The sequence below is a fragment of the Balearica regulorum genome, chromosome Z, assembly GCF_011004875.1.
Source record: "Balearica regulorum gibbericeps isolate bBalReg1 chromosome Z, bBalReg1.pri, whole genome shotgun sequence".
Taxonomy (NCBI): Eukaryota; Metazoa; Chordata; class Aves; order Gruiformes; family Gruidae; genus Balearica; species Balearica regulorum.
The window spans coordinates 7,691,880-7,712,196 of NC_046220.1; the positions used below are offsets into that span (position 1 = coordinate 7,691,880).

At 43.6% G+C, this 20,317-nt stretch overlaps 1 protein-coding gene across 6 annotated transcripts in view; it reads left to right on the plus strand.

Moving 5' to 3' along the window:
• The first annotated feature begins 682 nt into the window (after positions 1 to 682).
• The window catches only part of SSBP2 (single stranded DNA binding protein 2), a 201,512-nt gene continuing 181,877 nt past the window's right edge, over positions 683 to 20,317 (plus strand). For all 6 annotated transcript variants that reach the window (XM_075740801.1, XM_075740802.1, XM_075740804.1 and 3 more), the window contains exon 1: positions 683 to 824. In XM_075740801.1, the coding sequence (XP_075596916.1) occupies positions 766 to 824 (59 nt within the window). In that variant the 5' untranslated portion in view covers positions 683 to 765. The remainder of the gene's footprint in view (positions 825 to 20,317) is intronic.

Genomic DNA, 20,317 nt, shown 5'->3' on the forward strand with positions numbered 1-20,317 from the left:
CGTCGGCTGCGGGCCAGGCGGGAGGCTCTGCGGGCTCGGGGGGAGGCGACCCCGGGGACCCTGAGGAGGCACAAGGGGGGAGCAGGGCGCGGACCCTGAGGGGACCTGGGGCTGGGGGCGCCCGAGGAGGGGGCTGCGGGAAGGGAGGGAGAGGGGGCGGCCGCCGCCCGGCCTCCCCCGGGGTGGTGGTTGGGGGGGAGGGGGGTGGCGGGGGCGACAGCGCACCGGCTGAGCCCCCGGCCCGCGGAGGGGACGTGGGGGTGGCAGAGCGCGGCGCGGCCGACTGGGGGGGGGGGGGGGGGAAGCGAAGGGGCCGATGAGGGAGGGATGGAGGGAGAGAGGGATGGAGGGCGGGCGGGCGGCGGGGAGGCCGCGGGCTGGCTGGCGGCGCCGGCTGCCGAGCGACTCCGGTCCGCAGTTTGCCGCTCGCCGCTGAGCTCTCCCTCGCCGGCAGCGGCGGCGGGCGGGTGGCGCGCGCTCGGAACAGCCGGTTGTTTAAAATCCTTCTAGAACCGTTTCTAATTCCCCCTTGCGCCGCGGAAGGGAGAGCGCGAGCGGGGGGGGAGGAGGAGCCGAGGGGGCGGGGGGGGAGGAGGGAGCAGCCCGTCCGGGTCTCCGCCTGTCGATCACGGCGCGAGGGGCGTGCCCGCCCGCCCGCCCGACCAATGGGATGTGTGTGTGGCGGCGTCTCCATGGTGACGGGGCTGTTCCCGGGGAGGCTGTGATGGGTTGACAGGTGCGTGACAGTCGGAGCTCTCTGCAGGCATGTACGGCAAAGGCAAGAGCAACAGCAGCGTCCCGTCCGACAGCCAGGCCAGGGAGAAGTGAGTACAGCCCGCCGGGTTGCGCGGACGGACCGCACCTTACGCGGGCGCCGACCCTGCCCGCAAAGTAACTTTCCTGCCGGCGGGCGGTGCGTTGCGGTGCAGGGCGGGCGCGGCGGGAGGACGGACGGACAGACGGACGGACGGACCGAGGGGGCCCGGCGCCGCCCGGGCCGGCGTGAGGGGGCAGGCGGCCGAGGCCGCGCCGGTCGGGCGGGAGGGGCTGCGGAGAGGGGGGTCCCCGCGGCGGGACGGCGGTAGCCGGGCGAGGGGGCCGCAGCGGGCGCCCCCCTGCCTTCCGCGGCCGCTCCTCCGCGGAGCGGGCGGCCGAGCGGCGCCGGGCTCCCCCCTTCCCCGTCCCCGGAGCCCTCCGCGGGGCTCGGCGGGGCTCGGTGCCGGGACAACTTGGGTAACAAAGAGCCCCGGCCCGGGGACGGGCACAGGGGCACACGGGGAAGGGGGGGCCGGCGGGGGCCGCCTCCCGCCGATTCCCAACTCGCCGCCTCGCAACTTTTCCCCGGGACCGCGCACCCGGCGGCCCCGGCCCCGCGGCGCATTGTTCTCCGGGGCGCACGGCGGGGCAGGCGCCGCGCTCCGGCTCCCGCCCCGCCAAACAAAGGTGCTGTCGGGATGGGCACACCCCCCCTTTTTGGCTTTTTTGGGGTACCGGCGCGCGGCGGGGCTCCCTCACCCCCCCCCCCGGCCTGAATCCGGCCGGTGCCGAAACACTCTGCAAAAACTAATTTATTTTTTTTTCTTCCCTCCCCCCCCCCGCTCTTCCCCCCCCTCCCCCCGAATAAAATCACCCGCTGAACCGCGCGAAGGCTCCTTTATTATTTTTCTCTCCCCTCCCCGTGTAAACACACGGCTCTCGGGAGCGGGGAGAGACCGACGGCGCCCGCGGGAAGCGGCGCGGACCGGGCCCCAGCTGCCCGGCGGGATGCGGCGGGGCGGCGAGCGGCCCCGGCGGGCTGGGGAGGGCTGGGGATGCCTCCTTCCCCGGGCCCTGCGCTGCGGTTAGGGCAGGCGGGGAGGATTTGAGAAGAAGAACGAGTTTTTGGAATGGACGGCGTCCCTAAGTTGTCCGTAGTGGCAGCTTCTTGGCGTTACTGCGGCCGGTTTAGTACGGGGAGGAGGCGGCGGTGGTGGAGGGGGAGGAAAAGCCCGTGTGAGGGGGAGGAGGTGGCTTCAGCCTGGGCAAGGTCGGGGTAAGGCTGCTGAGGGGGTCCGGAGGTGGGGACCTCCTGCCAGCAACCAGGTTTGCACCTATCCGCTGCAAAAAATCGCATTGCTCCAGAATGGCGTTTAACATCAGAGTCAATACTCCGGGCACGGCTGATGAGTTTCTCTTGAGGCAGTTTGTCTTGAACCTTCACCTAAAAGTTTTTTTGTTGTCGATTTTTGTTAGGGTTTTTTGCTACACTATTTTAGAGACTTCCTAATTCCAGAGACTGGCATGCAAGCTTCCTGGAACGGCAGCAGGCTGGGCATCTCTGTTGCTACAGGAGAGGGAGATGCTAGGGGAAATTTAAAGTGTTGTTATGTTTGGGAATTTCACACCTAACTTTGCAGTGGGAAGGTAGAGGAAGACAGAGGCAGCCCTGACATGAAATGTTAATTGCTGAGATGGAGTGGGAGACACAACTTGGGCACTAAAATCTAATCAACTAGTGGCACTTCTTACTCCCAGTGCAGGAGTAATTTTTAAAATAAGTGCTTAAGTGGTTAGTGGAACCGTTGTTTATTTGGCATAGCAAAATTATACAATTAAACCATTTTCTTGTACCACATAGCTGCCGGCATTTGTTAGTATACTTGGTAAGTTCCTGAAGGGCACAATAGGATCACACTGTGGGTCTAGATAAAACAAATCTATAGGGCTGCTGTTTGTTGGATCAGATGGAGATCATGTTCTTTTAATTCTGCTTTGCAAAAACTGCCCATTACAAGCCACACACAACTGCTCTGGTCCTAGGGCTGAAACTTTAAACTGTTTTTTTCAGTCTTCTTCTTTCATTGTAGCTGATTTTTCTTCTGGATTCTTGCTGTCATAAAGCACATGATATTTCATGTATGAAAATGCTTAATAATTTTCAGGACAAGACTGCCAAACTTGACCTATTGCCCAGTAGCAACTGCCCTCCTAAGTAAAGTTATGGGGGGCCTGCTAGATGGTGCTGTTTGATTTAAATACACTTTCCCTCCCACTCATTATAACTAACAGCAGGAAGTGTCAATTCCTCATGTATAGATTATTTTATGCAAAACACTGAAATGAATTGTTCTTAAATCATGGACTTGACAGATTAGTAACTTCTCAGTAGCATCTACTTACGGATAAACACAACTGGGAATTTAGAAACACCCTTTTCCTCTCTTACCTCCCCCCTGCCCCCGCAACTGTCCTTTCCTTTAATGAAAATAAAAAAAAAAAAAAAAAAAAAGCCGAAAGACTTGGTTTATGATTTGGAATGCCGTTATATAGTCTGCATTCCAGATTTTTTTTGTATTACATATTTTCAAGTTTCCTCTTAGCAGATCATATCATTGCCATTTTCATATGCTTTGTTTTTGACATCCAAAAAGCTGTGATTACATTTTTTTCTCTTTCTTATGACATTGTTTTTCAGCTATGCAATGTTTCTCCCAAGGTGGTGCATGAGTTCTTGTTCTGCTCAGAAAAGTTGCTATTGAATTAAATAGCTCTACAAAGATACAGCTCTGACTTCTGCATGAGACTGTGTTAATTTGAAAACCACAGAGAAAATGTGTATGTTTGACTGATACATTCACTATTTATTTAATCAAGAAGATCAGGATTATAATTATGTTTAATTTGAAAGTTTTTATAACAGAACATGTAACTTTGTCATGTCTCCTCCAGGTTTTAAGTATCTAAACTGTGTAGCCAGTAACCAATCTCTGAAATACACTTACAATAATTAAGGAATTTTTTTTTTTTTTAAAAAATGCACTACCTTGGGTTTGGACGGCCTAATTATGTGGAACATGTTTCTTTCCCATGAGAATGTGTGCCAGTGAGAGGACTAGGGTGTGAAAAGAGTATTTATCAAGTGTGGAAAAGATGTGTGTTCTTCAGATGTTGTTTGTAATCAAGGATGTGATATATTTTACAGATCAATCCAGTGCCAAATATGTTTGCAGTGTGGTATCTCACTATATGTCTTTAATGTTTATGTCCTTTGAGGTTATATAATTTCTATTAAAATGAACAAGTTTTACAAGTCATTTAGAGTAGCCCTTGGCAAATTTTCAGTTCCAAAGGTGGCATTCGTTTTATGGTCTTTCCCTTTGTCCCTTCTGCCTGACCTTTGGGGTAAATTATCTGTATTATTTGGCTTAACAACACATGTAAAGTGTGCATAGGTGAATTCAGGGAAAAAGAATACCTAATTTTACGCCAGAGAGGTACATTACAGCTCAGCTGGGTAAAACACTAAAAATGAAGGTGTGCGATACCTGTGGGGTACCGCTCTGTGGTGCATGAAGAAGAGAGAAAAATCGCAAGTGTTGTGGCTCTTCTTCCCATGCTGGAACAGCTGTGGCTTAATTTTGGGTTCATGCCATCCCTATCACATAAAAGATGGGAAAGTTGTATTAAACAGTAGCTTTTCCACCACTTGTGCTGTGCTGGGGCCAAATAAGGCTGATCTGCATTGTAGAAGGAAAAAGACTAAACAACCTCTTTTGTTATGTCTTCACAGCGAATGTATCTTTTTTCTTTTTTTTTTTTTTTTTCCTTATCCTTTAAAATTGGATTAATTCAGATTAGGAGTTTGGACCTGCTGATATCTCATTGAATGGTGAAACGCTGTAAACTTTTAATCTTGGAGAAAGAAGGACCAGACTATACAAATGTTATGTAGCTTTTCAAACACCACTTCTACAGGCGTTTGCCAATGGGCCTCTCTATCTATCTGTAAATAATGTTTTAAGTTAGAAAACATATGTAGAAAAAGTTGAAAGAAACATATATCATAAGGAAAACTAGACTCTGGAGGGATTACATGTTTTGTGTTCAGTTCTCTTGATCTTTCAGAGCTCTTCTAAAGCAGTCTTTTTTCCAAGATGCCCTTACCTTGTTGGGGCTCAGCAGACACGCAGATTTTGTGTAACAGCTAACTGGGTGACTCCAGACTGTGATTTACCTCGATCTAAAAGGATGCATGATCAACATAGCAACATAGAAGCAAGCATTAGAGTCACTTATTGATTGATTTTCAGCTTGGTGTAGATCAGCTTGGTGTAGAAGAAGACATAAAGAAAGTGAGAATACTTGATTGCTGCTGTCATGGTATTCTTGCTCCACTTTTTTGTATGACCCTAGTTGTAAATGTCTTGCAAGTTTGATCTTAGCCAGTTGATCATGTGGAGGAAGATGTGTGTTTTTCTTTTCCACTTTGCTGCTGCTTTGAAGGAGAAAGAAGATGTCTTCTTTGTTTTTTCTTCTTAAGTCTGTTTTGGGTGGTTGACTGTTGGGATGTATGGCTCCTTTATGAGTGGTGTGGGTGCCTGCTTTGATAGATCTCTCTTCCCAAGCAGGAAGGGGGAGTGAAATTTACACAACTGCTGTCATTTTCTTGTTGATGCCAGTAGGGTTCTCTGTAAATAGAGAAAAACTCACCAATGCTTTCCTCATTTGATTCTGCCGCTGTTTAGGAAAACTGAGATTTCTGAGGGCTTTGGAGGATTTGTGGATTTCTAGAGATAGTTTTTTGGTTGTTGGTTTGGTGGGGTTTTTTTGGTGGGTTTTTTTTGGTTTGTTTTTAAATTTGGAAAGACAGCATTGCATTAATTTACATAGTTAGGTCACCTTTTTCTGCTGTAACGTTTATAAGCTACATAAAAATAAGATACAGATTAAAATTAATTGGCTTCAGTGATAAATTTGTTGTTCATCTCTGGGAAATGGTGAGCTAGTTTTTCAAGTTTCAGCTGGTGAAAGATATATTGACACCTCTCTTTTTTTTTTTCCTTCCCTTTGAAAACAAAATTCACAGTTTAATCCAGCCTTTTTTACGAAATTCAGGTTTGACATTTGTACACTGATTTCATCCATCAGATCTAACTTGTAAAAGTTGCAGGTATACTGCTCTAGGAGACTATGAATATAACACTTTTTGCAATTTTAGAAGAATATACTTTTTAATAAGAGCGCAGAAGGGAAGATTCTGGGAGTAGTAACTATTGCTCAGTATTTATTGTTGATCACAGGGCTTCAGGTACTCTTTTACACTGCACATGCGTGTTGGACAGCATATGAAGGTGTTTCAGATAAGGTATGTGCTGCAATTCAGACCACTGAAAATAACTGCTTTTATGGTATAGATTTAACAGATAGTCGGAACGACAGCTGCGGTGGACCATAGAGACTTACTTCAGTATAGCAGTGTCCTGAAACACATACCCACCTTTTAAGTGTATTGCTTATGGCAAGGATATTTATTTGTTTCCATATAGTTAAGCACATACAAATACTTTATTGAACTGGCAAGAACCAAGGAAAAAAAGACGCTTCAGTTTCTGCATTGCTTCCTCTACACAATTGGTCTGCTCACGAAAGGTTTGGTTTTGGTTTTTTTTCCTGTGGTTTTTCTTAATGATGAACATTACGAGCTGTCTGATTCCAGCTTCGTAAGCTCTGTTGTGTGGAGCAAACTTGCTACTGGAGAGCAAGGACTTCTGGAGCCTGCTCAGACGCACTGGGTACAGCAGATGCAGCCTGGACTACAGTGAGCTTGATTTGGGCTTGGCTAAGAGATAATTAAATCTTGCTCGAGGAGGCAGTAGTTAACAGCAACTGGTATATATTAATAATTCATTTTGCTTAAATTATAGGCATATGATAATGTCACAAGAATTAAAGCAGCCAAACAAGATTTTCATAACTTTGTCAATCTTACACTCTTTGGGTGGAAAATTTATAATGGCATATATAAGCCTTATGCTGATTTATTTAATTTCTGTGTGTGTAAAAGTTCAGGTGAAACATTTTGGCTCGTTTTGAAAATTAGGCAAAGAAAAAAATGTGCTTTCCAATGTTTTAAAAGTTCTTGCAACTTCTACCATGGATGACCAATAGTATCTCTGTCCTTCAAAACACTTGGAATCTAGTTGAAAAAAGACAGGGATTTTATTCCAAGGATGTGTCTTTTTCAATTTGCATGACAAAGCATCTGAATTTAGCCAGGATACAAGCCTTTTCAAAAAGATCAATTTGCATATGCTTAGGGCTTACTAACTGTAATCGCTGAATATTTCATCTTTGCTGGAAGTGCAGCAGATACTGGGATCAGAGGAGTGGCTTGGGGAGAAAAAAATGGGACTGGGCACTGATGGGAAGGAGAGCGTAAATATGAGCAGTTGGAGCCTGCAGCCATGAGATGCCAGGATGTAGAGATAACGGGGCTTGGCTCTTGAAGGAGGATGGAGGAAGTGGGGTGGAAATGGCCGGTCTGGACAGACAAGGCAAAGAATTGCTCCCTTAGGGGACCAGAGATCTCGTTGGGAGCTGGTGCATTGAGACAAGGAAAATAGACCTGGTGCAAAGCAGGGCACAGAGCCAGGACAGCGATGCCTTCAAGGAGACAGGTCAAGAACTGGAAGGGTTTTAAGTGAGGAGGAACGTACTGTCCCTCCTTCAAGGGAGGTAGTAGAAAATGACCATTCTTTTGCTGCTAGCAAGTACCTATGAGACCAAGGGGTAAAATGTCTGATCTCCAAGATGAAACCTAGGAACACCTATGCAATACTGACTTGACTAAAATGGCAGAGGTTTGTGGAAGTCCTAAAACCTGCAGCTCGGATTAGATGTCAGAGCTTTGGGAGGGAAGGGTAGGACTTGCCATTCAAAAGCAGCTGGAATAGTGTGTCTGAGTGCAATGTCTGGGTGTTGTACTTGCATTCTCAGTAACATTCTCTTAACTTGGAAAATATGGATATATACTAAGCGTTGTTCTTACTTTGTCCTCGTTTGCGTGTTCACTGATTTTTTTTTTTTTTTTCTTCTGGAAAAACTCTGGGTTTTTATTGCGCAGAATAGAGCATTGTTTTCATAATGAGTAGCTATTTGATAATTTGCTATTTTGCTGTCATGCGGTATGTGCCTCATGGCTGACTTGCTGTTTCATAATACAGCTGTTCCTAGAGGAAGAATATATTGTTTCTTTGGTGCCCAGCACCACGGTGTCTGAGTTTCACAGACCTCTAAAAGTATGCATCAAGCCACTCCTGCCTGTCTGCCAGTTTTAGAAAGATGCAGAAAGGTTAAAGGCAAAAAATACTCATTATTGGGTGCCAAATTTGAGCTGTGTAGCCCTGATTTTTTTTTTTGTTTTGAGCATCACATAAACCACTGGTGCATATGTACAACTTCCACCATCTCTTTTGCCACTAATTCTAAGGACAAGATGCCATTTTATCACCTTGGGCATCCGGAAGATGAGGAACAGAAAATGATTCATCCCCCGCTCAAAATTTGTTTCAGATGAGTGGCTTGAGACTCGGAGCCATCCTGTTGCACACCCAGAGATGGAGGACCATTTCAGGTGGTCTCAGAAGGACCCATTTGCAGCACAGTCCCCTCCTCCCCACAGTCTGCCGCCTTTTCTGGTACAGCATGCTGCTTCTGCCTCAAATGGACTGTGATTCAGTCCAGGGCAGGATGGAAACGAGTAGTCCCATGAGTGACAGAACGGGTGAAGCCTGATTTCCTGGACATCTATCTTCTTGAGGTCATGCTGCGGTGTTTCCGTGAAAGCACACAGCTGCAGCAACTTGTAGAAATGTAATATTTTTGGAGACTGACATCTCTTTCAGATACACTTGAAATTAGAAAATGAACTCAAAAGTTATCCAGTTGTGTACTTACAGCATGACCTCGCAAGCCTGCTTTCCTTAGGGTGGGAGATTGCAAATACAGGATTGTATGATTCAGGGTGGCATTGTACTTTGAAAGAGCCACTTCAGAGAGACCCTTCTCACTTCGGAGAGGCTGCTCCATGAACCCTCAGAGTGTAGAAAAGAGCACGGTCCTGCACAGCACAGTGTAGTACTCGGCCACTGCAGGTAATTGGCAGCTGCTCAAAACCATTGCTTCTAAGAGTTTTCTGCAAAAACTTCTTTGGGCATCAGCAAGAACACAGCTAGATGATGGTTCTTCTCCATGGCTATTCGGTAGCTACAACCTACAACTTCAAGGCTTCCCAGCGGTGTTGCTTGGGATTAGGGCCACTCGGTTCCTGCTTTGTTGGCGTACAAACGGGCCAGGAAGGAGTGCTAGTCCAGGTTGACTTGAAGCCGAATTTTCTTTTCTGGTGTCTGCTCAGCTGAGCCACAGACGCCTAAGTTCAGATTGTTTAGGTAGTGGTCAGTATTGTTTCAACTACTAAGAGAAGATCTTCCTCAGATAGCAACGTGTTCATTCAGAGGGTTTAAGGATATTTTTCTCTTCCAGTCTCAGGAAGGTAACAGGTGAGAACATAAAATGTTCTTTTCTAAGAAATTAAAAGATGGCAGTAGTCAAGACCATAGTGTTCTAGATTTTTTTTTCTTCCTGCTGCATTAAATATAAAAAATAAATATAAAAATGAACTGAAAATTTTTGTGGTGAGTCATTTTTTCCCCTTCAAACTTTCTATGATTCTTGCCTCTGGACTCTTTGTTTTTTCTCCATATTGTTAGTAGCATGTCCAGATCAGAGCACAGAACTGAGCAGAATGAAATAATTACCTCTCTTTTGAGGTAGTATATACTACTTGGGTTTTGCATATAAAAGATTGCTGCTAATACTCCCTGGAACTTGCCTGTTTTTTATTGGATATTGTTGTGGGTTTGGTTTTTTTTTTTAAATCATTTTGCAGTCCACATGCCTTCCAGGTTCTTTTTGCAATACTCCTGCCTAGCCAATTATTCCTCATTTCATATTTGTGTATTTGATTTCTTACTCCTGAGTACTCTACATTTGCCTGTATTGAATTTTCTCTTACTAGCTTTACTTATTTTGTTCATGTCCCCAAAAGAGTTTGTAATCTTTCCCAACTTATCACATACACTTTTGTATTTCTACATAAAACTCATGAATGAAAGTCTTTTAATGGAATTGGCATAGGGTAGCAAGAGCTTTCTTGAAACATTCTTTCATTTGTAGGGGCATACGGATAATGACTCTTGATTGTTTTTTTCATGTGACTACACCATTTTTTCGCTTCATGAAGACTGTTTGCTTATGTAGATGTCATGTGATGGGCTGAGTCAAAACTCTCTTATCTTTAGTTAGCCATCCATGTGTTCCTCCTTACCCACTGTACACTCTCCCTTCCAAGTAAACCAAACTGAGCTGACAGCTTCCTTTTCTTGACAGATAATGTTGGCTTTTTCTTGTCTTTGTATTCTGAAGGTGTTCATAAATTTGTTTCTGGAATTGTTTTCTGTATGTTTTTTGATAGTCAAGTAGATGTTTGCATGAAATCTCCTTTTTCTGTTGGTTTTTTTTTTTAAATATATATATTTTATACATGCTATGTCATGCTAAGATTTTTTTGTTTCTTGGGGTTTTTTTGTTTTGTGTTCTCCAATACCAGACTAATGTAATATGTGTAAACAGGCCAAAATGTTGACTCCTGCTCATCATATGAGTGCTCGGACAGTTGGACAGCTCATTTCTGCTCACCTGTATCTTTCTGAGCGGTGGCAGACCTTCACCTTACACTGTGGTGTCAGTTTGAGTTTAACCTGAAGAGCTAAGTAAGTTCAGATCCTCTTTTTTTTTGGTTTTGTTTTTCTCAGAAAATGGCCTGACATGTAGGCTATTGTATACTAACTTGACAAACAACATCTCACTGTGGTACTCTGTAAGTGCCTACTTACAACTGACTCCCTGAAGCCCTTCCTCTTCCCTTTGCACCTCCATTTCCTGTGCTTGGAGTGACCTGACACTCTTCATGTATGAGCCTTTGGTTCCTCCAAACCCCAACTTGCATGCAGCTTTGACATCCAGATCTTGTTTTTAGGAAAACTAGCTTCATTAGCAAGAAAAGAGCCATAATGTAAATGAATATAATGTTTGTTAACCCTTAATTTTCTGTATGCTTTTCAAAGTGCTTGCAGTCTTTCTTCAGGCAAGTGTATTGGAGTTTTTGGGTTTTAGTTTTAAGCTGGGCCCAGCTGTGAAAGAACAACGACTGGTTGGATTTGCTTCTTTTAAGTATATTGAGAGCACGCTTTTTCCCCCACTTTGTTTCCTGTGCAAATACCAATTAGGAAATTACCAATTTGTAAAAATCTGGGTGTCAGAAGTCACACTTCTGATGGCAGGTATGGTTTGTCAGCTGTGGTTGTGGATCATGAGGGTTGTCTAGCTCCTCAGTGCCTCCTAGCATTGAATTCACAGGCTGCTTGATCCCGTCCTTGTTAGACTTTACAGTCTGCCTTTGTGCTTGTGTTGTGGTGTGAAATTAAGTTGTTCAGGTAGATTCATTTAACTGGGAGCTGACCATGATGGGACCAAAACTTGTTGCTAAGTTTGTATGGCTTTAGTTGAAGTACAGTCCTTGATGTTAACCCCGACTCTTGACGAGATTGATCAAGCTTAAATTGCCAATAAAAGTGCTGGTTTGCTACTTAAACTTGGCTATTTTAATTCTTTCCTATCTCCCATTCCTAGATAAAAGACTGTATTTTAAAGAGGGAATTTCAATCATGAAGAAGAAATAAATGTAAGAAGGTATTGATTACACAGTGCCCCATGATTTATATTAACTTCCATTCTATTTGCAATGCCTCTGACTTTTGGGAGAGATTTCACCTTAAAACAAAAGCAAACCCCTAAAATTTTTTAGAAGGAAACAACTGTTTTGAAAATACAGAGGTAATAAGTTATCAGTGGTAATAAGTTTTCAGTATATGTAAATCCCATGGTTGTACATGCTGTATATTTTTCATACTGATATTGAAAATGTCTTGTTACTAGCAGATGCATTTTTAAATTCTTCTAATGGGTTTGGAAAGTTAAGAATAATGTTCTACTATTGGGATTAAGTATTTTTGCAGGTAGTAAGAGGAAGGTAAAATACTATCTATGTTTTCTGTGATAATCAACTTAATGCTTACAGAAAAGTGGCAGCATTAGTGTTGGAAACTGTTTTATATAGGTTAAAAACATTACAGCAAGATCAGTGACAACCTGTGTTGTCATGTTGGCCTTTCCCTAGGAAGAGCAGTGCTTTCTGAAGAAAATACTTGAGTGCAGAAATGGAACTATAATTCCTTCATAAATATGTTGTTCTTGACAGTCTCAGGACAAAATGGATCATGTGGCTGACAGGCTGTATGATTGTGTTGTAAATATTCTGTGATTTATGAGGCTGGAAGTAAGGATGCCACCCAACTCTCCTACTACGGAAGTTGTAGTGCTCTGTCAGATCCTTGTAATTGCAACAGCAAGATTTGATAAACCAATTCCCCTTTGCTTTCTCCCTGCTGAAGTGTTATTTACTGTTCTTCTCTCCCAACTAACCCTCAAAGAACGGGGTCCAGTCTTGGATGGCTCTGACTACTCCTGTTTAGCTCATCCTTTGAATTGAGGTGGTGGTGGTGAGTCAATAGTCGCTATTTATGTGGTTGGGAGTGTGGATGAGTTAATGACATTTCATCAGGTGTATCAGGAATAATGAAGCTCCCCTGCTGAATCTGAAACTGCACTGAAAGTGAAGGTTAGGACTCCCATTGACAGTCTCTTGAACTGTTCAGCTCCTTTAATTGTTTATTATTAAAACTCTCCTATACCCTGTATATTGTTTAATCTGCCTTGAAATGTGAATTGCAAGTCAAAGGCCTTTGAGTAATATAGTGAAAAGTTGTCTGAATTTATTGCATCGTCTGTAAGTACTTCCTAAACTTTGGTAAACTGCTGCTCGGTGTCTTGTTCCAGCAGCCAGCTGACTTCGGTGATGGGCAGCAGAACTGCTGGTGCCTCCTGCCACCGTGCAGGTGGGTGATGCTCTCTCTTCTGCAAGTCAAAGAGACTTCTGTGATGATGCCAGTGTTAATAAAATATTTATAGAGTATTATACATGGAGAGGATGTTTTCAAAACTTAAAGGCATATATCCTGTCCTGAGGAATTGTTTGTTTTTCCTGTGTGTTTATATGTATGTTGTAAAATAGTATAAAGGAATGTTGATTTTTCTGGTTTGGAATAGGAAAAGTACATGATCAACAAATAAACACCTAGAGCTTGCACATAGGACAGTACGTAAAAAAATACAAAGCTAGAAAAGATAAAGGAGAACTTCTGATCAGAGGATGAAGAGCAGTGCGAGAAATAAGAAAATATGCCTCTAATAATGGTAATATGCTTGACAAGCAGAGCCAAAAAGTGCAACACATTGGTGTTTCTGACTTCTGCTGCAGCTCCTCAAATTCAGTGTCACTTTTAATTTTACTATCTATCTAATTCTTTATAAAAGAAAGATGTTTACTCTTATGAGACCAGTATCTGTAGACCTGTTTAACTGCAAACATTCTGATACTTATTTTAAAATATTTTAAGAAATAAAATGAGGGACTACAAGGCAGCAAAACACAAAGCAAGCTGCATGCTTTGAAGATGCAAGACTTAAATAATTTGTCCAGCTGTAGTTTAGGAACCTATGAAGAGTGAATGAAAAAATTATTTTGAGTGATTTCACAGAACATCTTGAATAGATGATTAAAATCAAAATCAGAGTGGAATACTGGATGCAGGTATATTTGTATTAATTCTAGTAATTGAGAAAGTGACTTAGAAAGCTTACTAAATATTCCCCAAACAGCCCTGTAAGTCTGCAGTTAATTATTCAAAACTAGAGGAAAAAAAAGTTTGGAATTGCCTGGTGTTAGTCTCCAATTCCATGTGGGATTACTGATTTGGAAAGGGGGGAACCCCAAAACATAATAGGCAGGAGGAGGTTTTCTTGTCATAAAACCGTAACTATTTTTCCCCTGTAAGATGATATGACTGAATTGAGCAGTATTTCACTCATACTGCCATCTATTAAAGCTCTTACAAAATACTTCAGAAAGTTGAAAAAGGACTCTGTGATTTTTAATATTTAGACTGTGAGCCGAACAAATGCATTTGCAAATGTACAGCCATGCCTACAACAGGTTGTGGGTGTACCTGTTCTGTACTCCAGGCTCTCACACCAACACTTTTTGACAAGGAGCATCAGCCAAAAGCTTCAGGCTGTATCAGGGACTATAGGAAGATTGACAGCGATACAACAGTTGTTAATCTTGTTTCTCCCTCTTTAATACCTTCTTGATCCTTAGTAGCCTGAACTGGTAAAACACTCAAGACATCACCCAAAGCTTTAAACATCTTTGTTTCCTACTTTTTTGGAGCAGCCAGTTTTGCACACATAGTGTCAGTTCACGGTTGCCCACTAGTTAAGGAAGGACACGTGTAGCAATCTTCATTTTCATGACTAAAGTGTGAAATACTTATGTCCTGTAGCTGGATGTCCTCTGGCATGGTCACAAGCTTTGAAACAATTCAGGACTGTTTGTTAAAAGCTAAGTGTAGGCAAAGCAAAAGAGAAGGGACTTTTTGCTAAGGTAAGAGTAGAGATGATAAAATGCAGCCAAGAGGAAACACGTAAAGCTTATGAAAGTGCTTTGGTATTAATTTCTGTTTAATTTTTCTTTGCACACTGTATACATTCAATAGACAAAACATAATTAGAGAGGCTCTTTGATACGGTATTTTGTTAAAGAGTTTTGCTTCTACGAAGGGTTGTGTATTTAAGTGAGCATGCTCTTCTGTTCGGCACAAACATTGGAAATTCTCAATAACTCAGGATATAAGTGGAAAACTAATCAAGGAAAACAAAGGGAAACTGAACCTATGACAATGTCATATATGCCTCAGGCTTTCTAGCACCTTATTTTGAAGCATTCCAGTAGGGCTGTAAAGGGAAACAAGAAACTAGATTAAAGAGACCAACGGTATAATTTTGTATTTTTTTGCCTTTGTGATTCAGTTATGGATTTCAGCTAAACTTAAAGCCAGTCGTGTGATAGATTCTTTTCAGCATGGGCACAACTTTCTTGGAATTTCTGTTTTTCCAGTACAATAGGATATTTAAATTAACATAACTGAAGAACGGTGATGAGTCTGCCAGTCTGAAATTGAATGTACTAATTTTCCATATTCTATTGTGTGTGTGTGTATGCATAGATGTATCTATGCATTGAAGCTTGGAAGGCAGTGCTGATACCTTCTTTGTCCTTAGAACTGGCAACTGGACATCACCTGCATGTACTGAATCACAGAAACAGGTTGCTTAGAAAAACCAATCAAACGAAACCATTTTGATTCAAATACGGGATAAAATTAGAAGAGGCTTTTTCAGTGTTAATGGATTAATTGCACTCTTGATCCATTTTCAAGTTTATTCAGTGTCACCCTCATACCCTTGTCATGTCTCTTGGTATGGAACCATGAAATTTACTATTTCCTACCTATGACCTGCCTATGGTCTGTTGTGTAATAACTGTGACTACCAAGGCTGACTTTACATTCAGCACCTGTGATTTACTTCTTCTGGTGGGTTGACCCAGGCTGGAGGCCAGGTGCCCCCAAAGCCCCTCTGTCACTGCCCTCCTCAGCTGGGCAGGGGGGAGAAAATATCACGAGAGGCTGGTGGGTCGAGATAAGGGCAGGGAGAGATCACTCACCAGTTACCGTCACGGGAAAAACAGACTGAACTTAAAGAAAAAGTCATCTCATTTATGACCGAGCAAATCAGACTAATGAGAAATACAGCCAAAGCTTAAACCCCATCCCCCCAGCCCTCCCTCCTGCCCGGCCCAACTTCACTCCCCATTTCTCTCCCTCCTCCCCCCCAGCGGCACAGGGGGACGGGCAATGGGGGTTGGGGTCAGTTCCTCACACGCTGTCTCTGCCGCTCCTTCCTCCTCAGGGGGAGGACTCCTCACACTCGGCCCCTGCTCCAGCCTGGGGGCCCTCCCACGGGAGACAGTCCTCCACCAACTTCTCCAGCGGGAGGCCTTCCCACGGGCTGCAGTTCTTCACCAACTGCTCCAGCGTGGGGCCCTCCCACGGGCTGCAGTCCTTCAGGAACAGACTGCTCCAGCGTGGGTCCCCCACGGGGTCACAAGTCCTGCCAGCAAACCTGCTCCAGCGTGGGCTCCTCTCTCCACGGAGCCACAGGGCCTGCCAGGAGCTTGCTCCAGCGTGGGCTTCCCATGGGGTCACAGCCTCCTTCACCTGCTCCGGCCTGGGGTCCTCCATGGGCTGCAGGGGAACCTCTGCTCCACCATGGACCTCCATGGGCTGCAGGAGGACAGCCTGCCTCACCATGGTCTTCACCACAGGCTGCAGGGGAATCTCTGCTCCGCGCCTGGATCACCTCCTCCCCCTCCTCCTTCACTGGCCTTGGTGTCTGCAGAGTTGTTCTCTCACATCTTCTCACTCCTCTCTGGCTGTAAAAGCTGCTGCTAGGTTGTTTTGTTTCCCCTCTTCTTATCTCTGTTGCCTCAGAGGCACTACCACCGTCACTGATGAGCTCGGCCTTGGCCAGCAGCGGGTCCGTCTTGTAGCCGGCTGGCATTGGCTCTGTCAGACACAGGGGAAGCTTCTAGCAGCTTCTCACAGAAACCACCCCAGTAGCCCCCCCGCTACCAAAACCTTGCCATGCAAAACCAATACACTTCTTTTTGGGAGCAAGGAGAGGACTACCCAACAGCCAAACTTCTTAAAGCAAAGTGTTTGTGTAGAGCAAATCTGAAGGCAAAAAAAGCTGGCTATAGATGTAATTTTTTTTTTTCTGCCTAGGAATGTACAACTCCTCTGATGCTTATCTGGTAAAACAAGCTTCGGATTCCTCCAGAAAGCTTCCATCAGTGTGTCTCCCTGGATAGCCCCTGGCAATGGACACAAGCTTATCCAAAAAAGATAGTTTTTTTCTTCCCTTTTGACAGTCCAGGTGACCTGGAGGTTTTGCTACCCAAAGGTTTATCCTGTTTTGTTTGCCTTTCTTCTTCCTTTTTTCTTTTTTTCCCCCTCCCCCCTGGCTCTATTGATTTGTTCTGCTGAATGATAGTACTTACAGATTTGGCCTCACAGTGTACCATGGCTGGAGTCCAGAGCAGCACCTTCTGTTGGTGAGAGAACCTCACAGATTGCCCGGTTTGGGGAAATCCTGAAAGCAACATGAAAAACAGGATGAAGTACATGGTGCTGTTCTGTTTTGTCTCCTAGCTCATTCCTTAGTGCGTGCATTGCAAAAAAATTATGTGTTTGCCTGTTGACAATTAACTTTATTATGGTTGTTCGTGAAAGACGTGTTATATGGTGTAGTGTACTGAGCATGGTAGAAGTATGTCAAATGGGTAGAGAAGTCATGATTCGGGCAAGATGAGGTTAATGTACTGGATGGAGAGGACTGGGTAAGGTGAATGGAGTGGGGACTTGTGCTCTTCAGTGAGCAGCAGATATTTTAGCTAAACAAACATTTGAAGAGGACAGGCTAGATGTTCCACTTTTTGAAATAATATATAAACTGTCTTAAGGATCAAGGTTGTGTTTGAACCCTGTTTGCTCCACAGCCTTACGGCTGTAAGGACCATAAGATGAAAACGCTGTGTATTCTATGCTAATTTGTAATATGCCTGCGTACTCAGAGGTGCTCCTTGGACCAGGCTTCCCATCTCCTCTTCCTTCAACCCAAAGTTTAGCATGGGAAACTTCCCAGCATCTCTCTGTGTGGTTTTTTTTCATCCAACGTGTAAAAGCAAGAAATTAGTTAGATTTTTAAATTGGTAGAAAAGATTGTAATGTTCAGTGACTTGATTTAATCCATGAGTTACATTGTGACATTCCTTCAGTGAAGATGTTGAGGTGACCTTACATAGTGGTCAATGTTCTTTTTTCTCTACATTCAAAGTTTCAAATTCAGTAAACTGTCATTTTCCAGCCCACAGATGCTCTGCGTCTTAATATTCTGTGTTTGTAATTTAGAGTCCAAGAATGTCACTGCCTGAAGTGTCTGGGCTATGAGTATTTCCTAGTGGCAGAATTATCTTTTATCTTTTTTTTAATGACACACAGTTTGTAAACTTAAGTAAATTTCAGCTCTCTCTTGGGCATTCATATAAGTGATGTTCAACTACCATGTCTGCTGGAGGTCAGCAGCCTGTACTGGTATTCTCGTTCTTTTCTGAATTTCTGTTTTTCCAAGTAAGGGGAGAAATTAGTGTACAGAAGCATCCTACACTTCTTTTGGATGCTGCATGGAAGGAGGTACTTGAGATGGTTCTAAAAAATCCATACCCTTTTGAGTGTCTCTAGTGTAGTATGACCCAACGTGATGCATGTGTTTCAGTTATGTGATTATGGAGTGGTAATAGTGTGATACGCTTTTATGCAGTTCCTCCAATGTTTTAATAATTTTCCATCCAAAATGAAGTAATGTGATACCATTGTAGATTATTTGCTGGTTTAGTTGTCCTAAAACATCATGGTTGCTGTGTTTCTTCTTTACTCTTCTGAGTGGAAGGCTGTTAAATATAGGTGGATTCTGCTTGCTTTTCAGTACCCTGCCTCCTCAGAGTAATGAAACAGCTGAATGACATGCACGTGTCTACCTGCAAACCAAAACAAAGCTGGCTCATCTAGTTTGTGGTTTGCTTGTTTTACTATGTCACCTTAAGTTTGAAAAATAAATAATAAATAAAGAATACAGCCTGGGTCTGGAAACCTTGTTGGCTAAGAGGTCAGTTTAAAATATCTATAGGTTTTCAGTTCCTGCCAAGTGCTAGCAGCCTTCTAGAGGAGCATCCCACCTGAGGGGAAGAGTTAACCTGGGCAGAAGATTCCAGGAGCAACTATTTACTTGGTTTGGTCATTTGCCTTTCTCTGAAGACCTTTGAGTACCACAGGTCATCCTTCAGGGGCGGAGTACAGTGTGTATTGCAAAACTGCTGTGGTAACCATTTCAGATTGACGCCAGGAGCAGGGACTGTGTGTTTCAGTGGTGCAGGGTGCGGGGAGCGGCTGTTCTCCTCCCACCAAGACTTCACGGTTGTGGTTGTGGATGCGGTTGGGTTTGCATCCCCCATTCTCCCGCCCCACCCTCCTCCCAGTGTGTACTCTATGTTGACAGGGGTGAGTCACCTCTTTTATTATGTTTTGAATACTTTCCTCCCAAATGTAGTTTATTTTCTGCAGGGAAGGGAAAGAATTTATGCTATCCTAGTTCCTTATTTTTATCAGAGCTCTGCTAACAACTTCCAGCTGAGGGAGTTCTTGATATTTTTAGCCTGAGATATTTAGCTTTTGGAGCCTCTTTACGTGTTTTCCTCCGATATATATTAACCGTGTGTGTGTGGAAATGGTTCTTGTCAGTTGATATATTTATGAGCATGCTTGCCAAATTGCCTGCACTTATTCCCAGGAATCTGAACACTTCAGAATTGGGGGGAAGTTTGAGTTGTGGTCTGAAGTATTTCAGTCAGCTTCATTACTCCATTCTCTGACTGCTGCTTTAGCTATTTTCTCGCTGAATATTCCTCTTTAAGAGTATTAAAAAAATGTATGTAGTTGATATTCTGCTTAAAAACACCCAGAAGTAAATAAACTAAAAAGAGCAGAGAATCCTAAAATGGGAACTTGCAGTATGAAGTATAAATTCTCCAAAATTCTCTTTGTTCCTCTTTTTTTCCAAGTATCTTTTAAGCAGCAGAATCCTCTGTCTTATTACTAATGTTACTGTGTTCTTGATTGCCTGGCCTATGATCTGATGAAGTTCTTTAATATTCCAAATTTTGAACTTGCTGGCATATCTTGTACAGACAGCATTTTCAAGTTTCTTACCCTTCCATGAAATTTACACAAATGTTACTTTGAAAAAAATATTAGAAATACTTCATATTGACCTTTTGCCTTTAAGAATAACTTTAAGCTATTTAACCAAGCATAATTTCACAGATCCTACTATCATCAGTTCTTCTCCCTTTTCCTGACAAAGTTTCAGACTAAAGATGAAAAGCTGTCTTGTTGCTTCAGCAGAGCTGTTTCTGCATATTGAAAACAATAGTCTGTCTGAACAGTAATTCTGTTTAGGTCACTGGACTAAAACCTTCTTTGGGCAAATCATTCATCCAGATTTCTTTGAGAACATAAAATGTGGTGTTTCCAGCAAATACTCCAGAGATGTCTCTGTAGGACTGAGGAGGTGAGGCTCAGAGGGGCAGATGGTAGACACCATGCTCAGTTTAAAATAATTAAATGGCATTTGCTGTTGGGTATAAATTGTCCATTCTACCTTTTTCTCATCATCCCCTCCAAGATGTTTATTTATATATGGCAATATATTACGTGGTTCTACTCCTATCCACTTCATCTATCTGATGCAATTCTGCAGAGTGGGAGATGACTTTGTGCCATCTATTCAGAGACTTTGTCTTGAG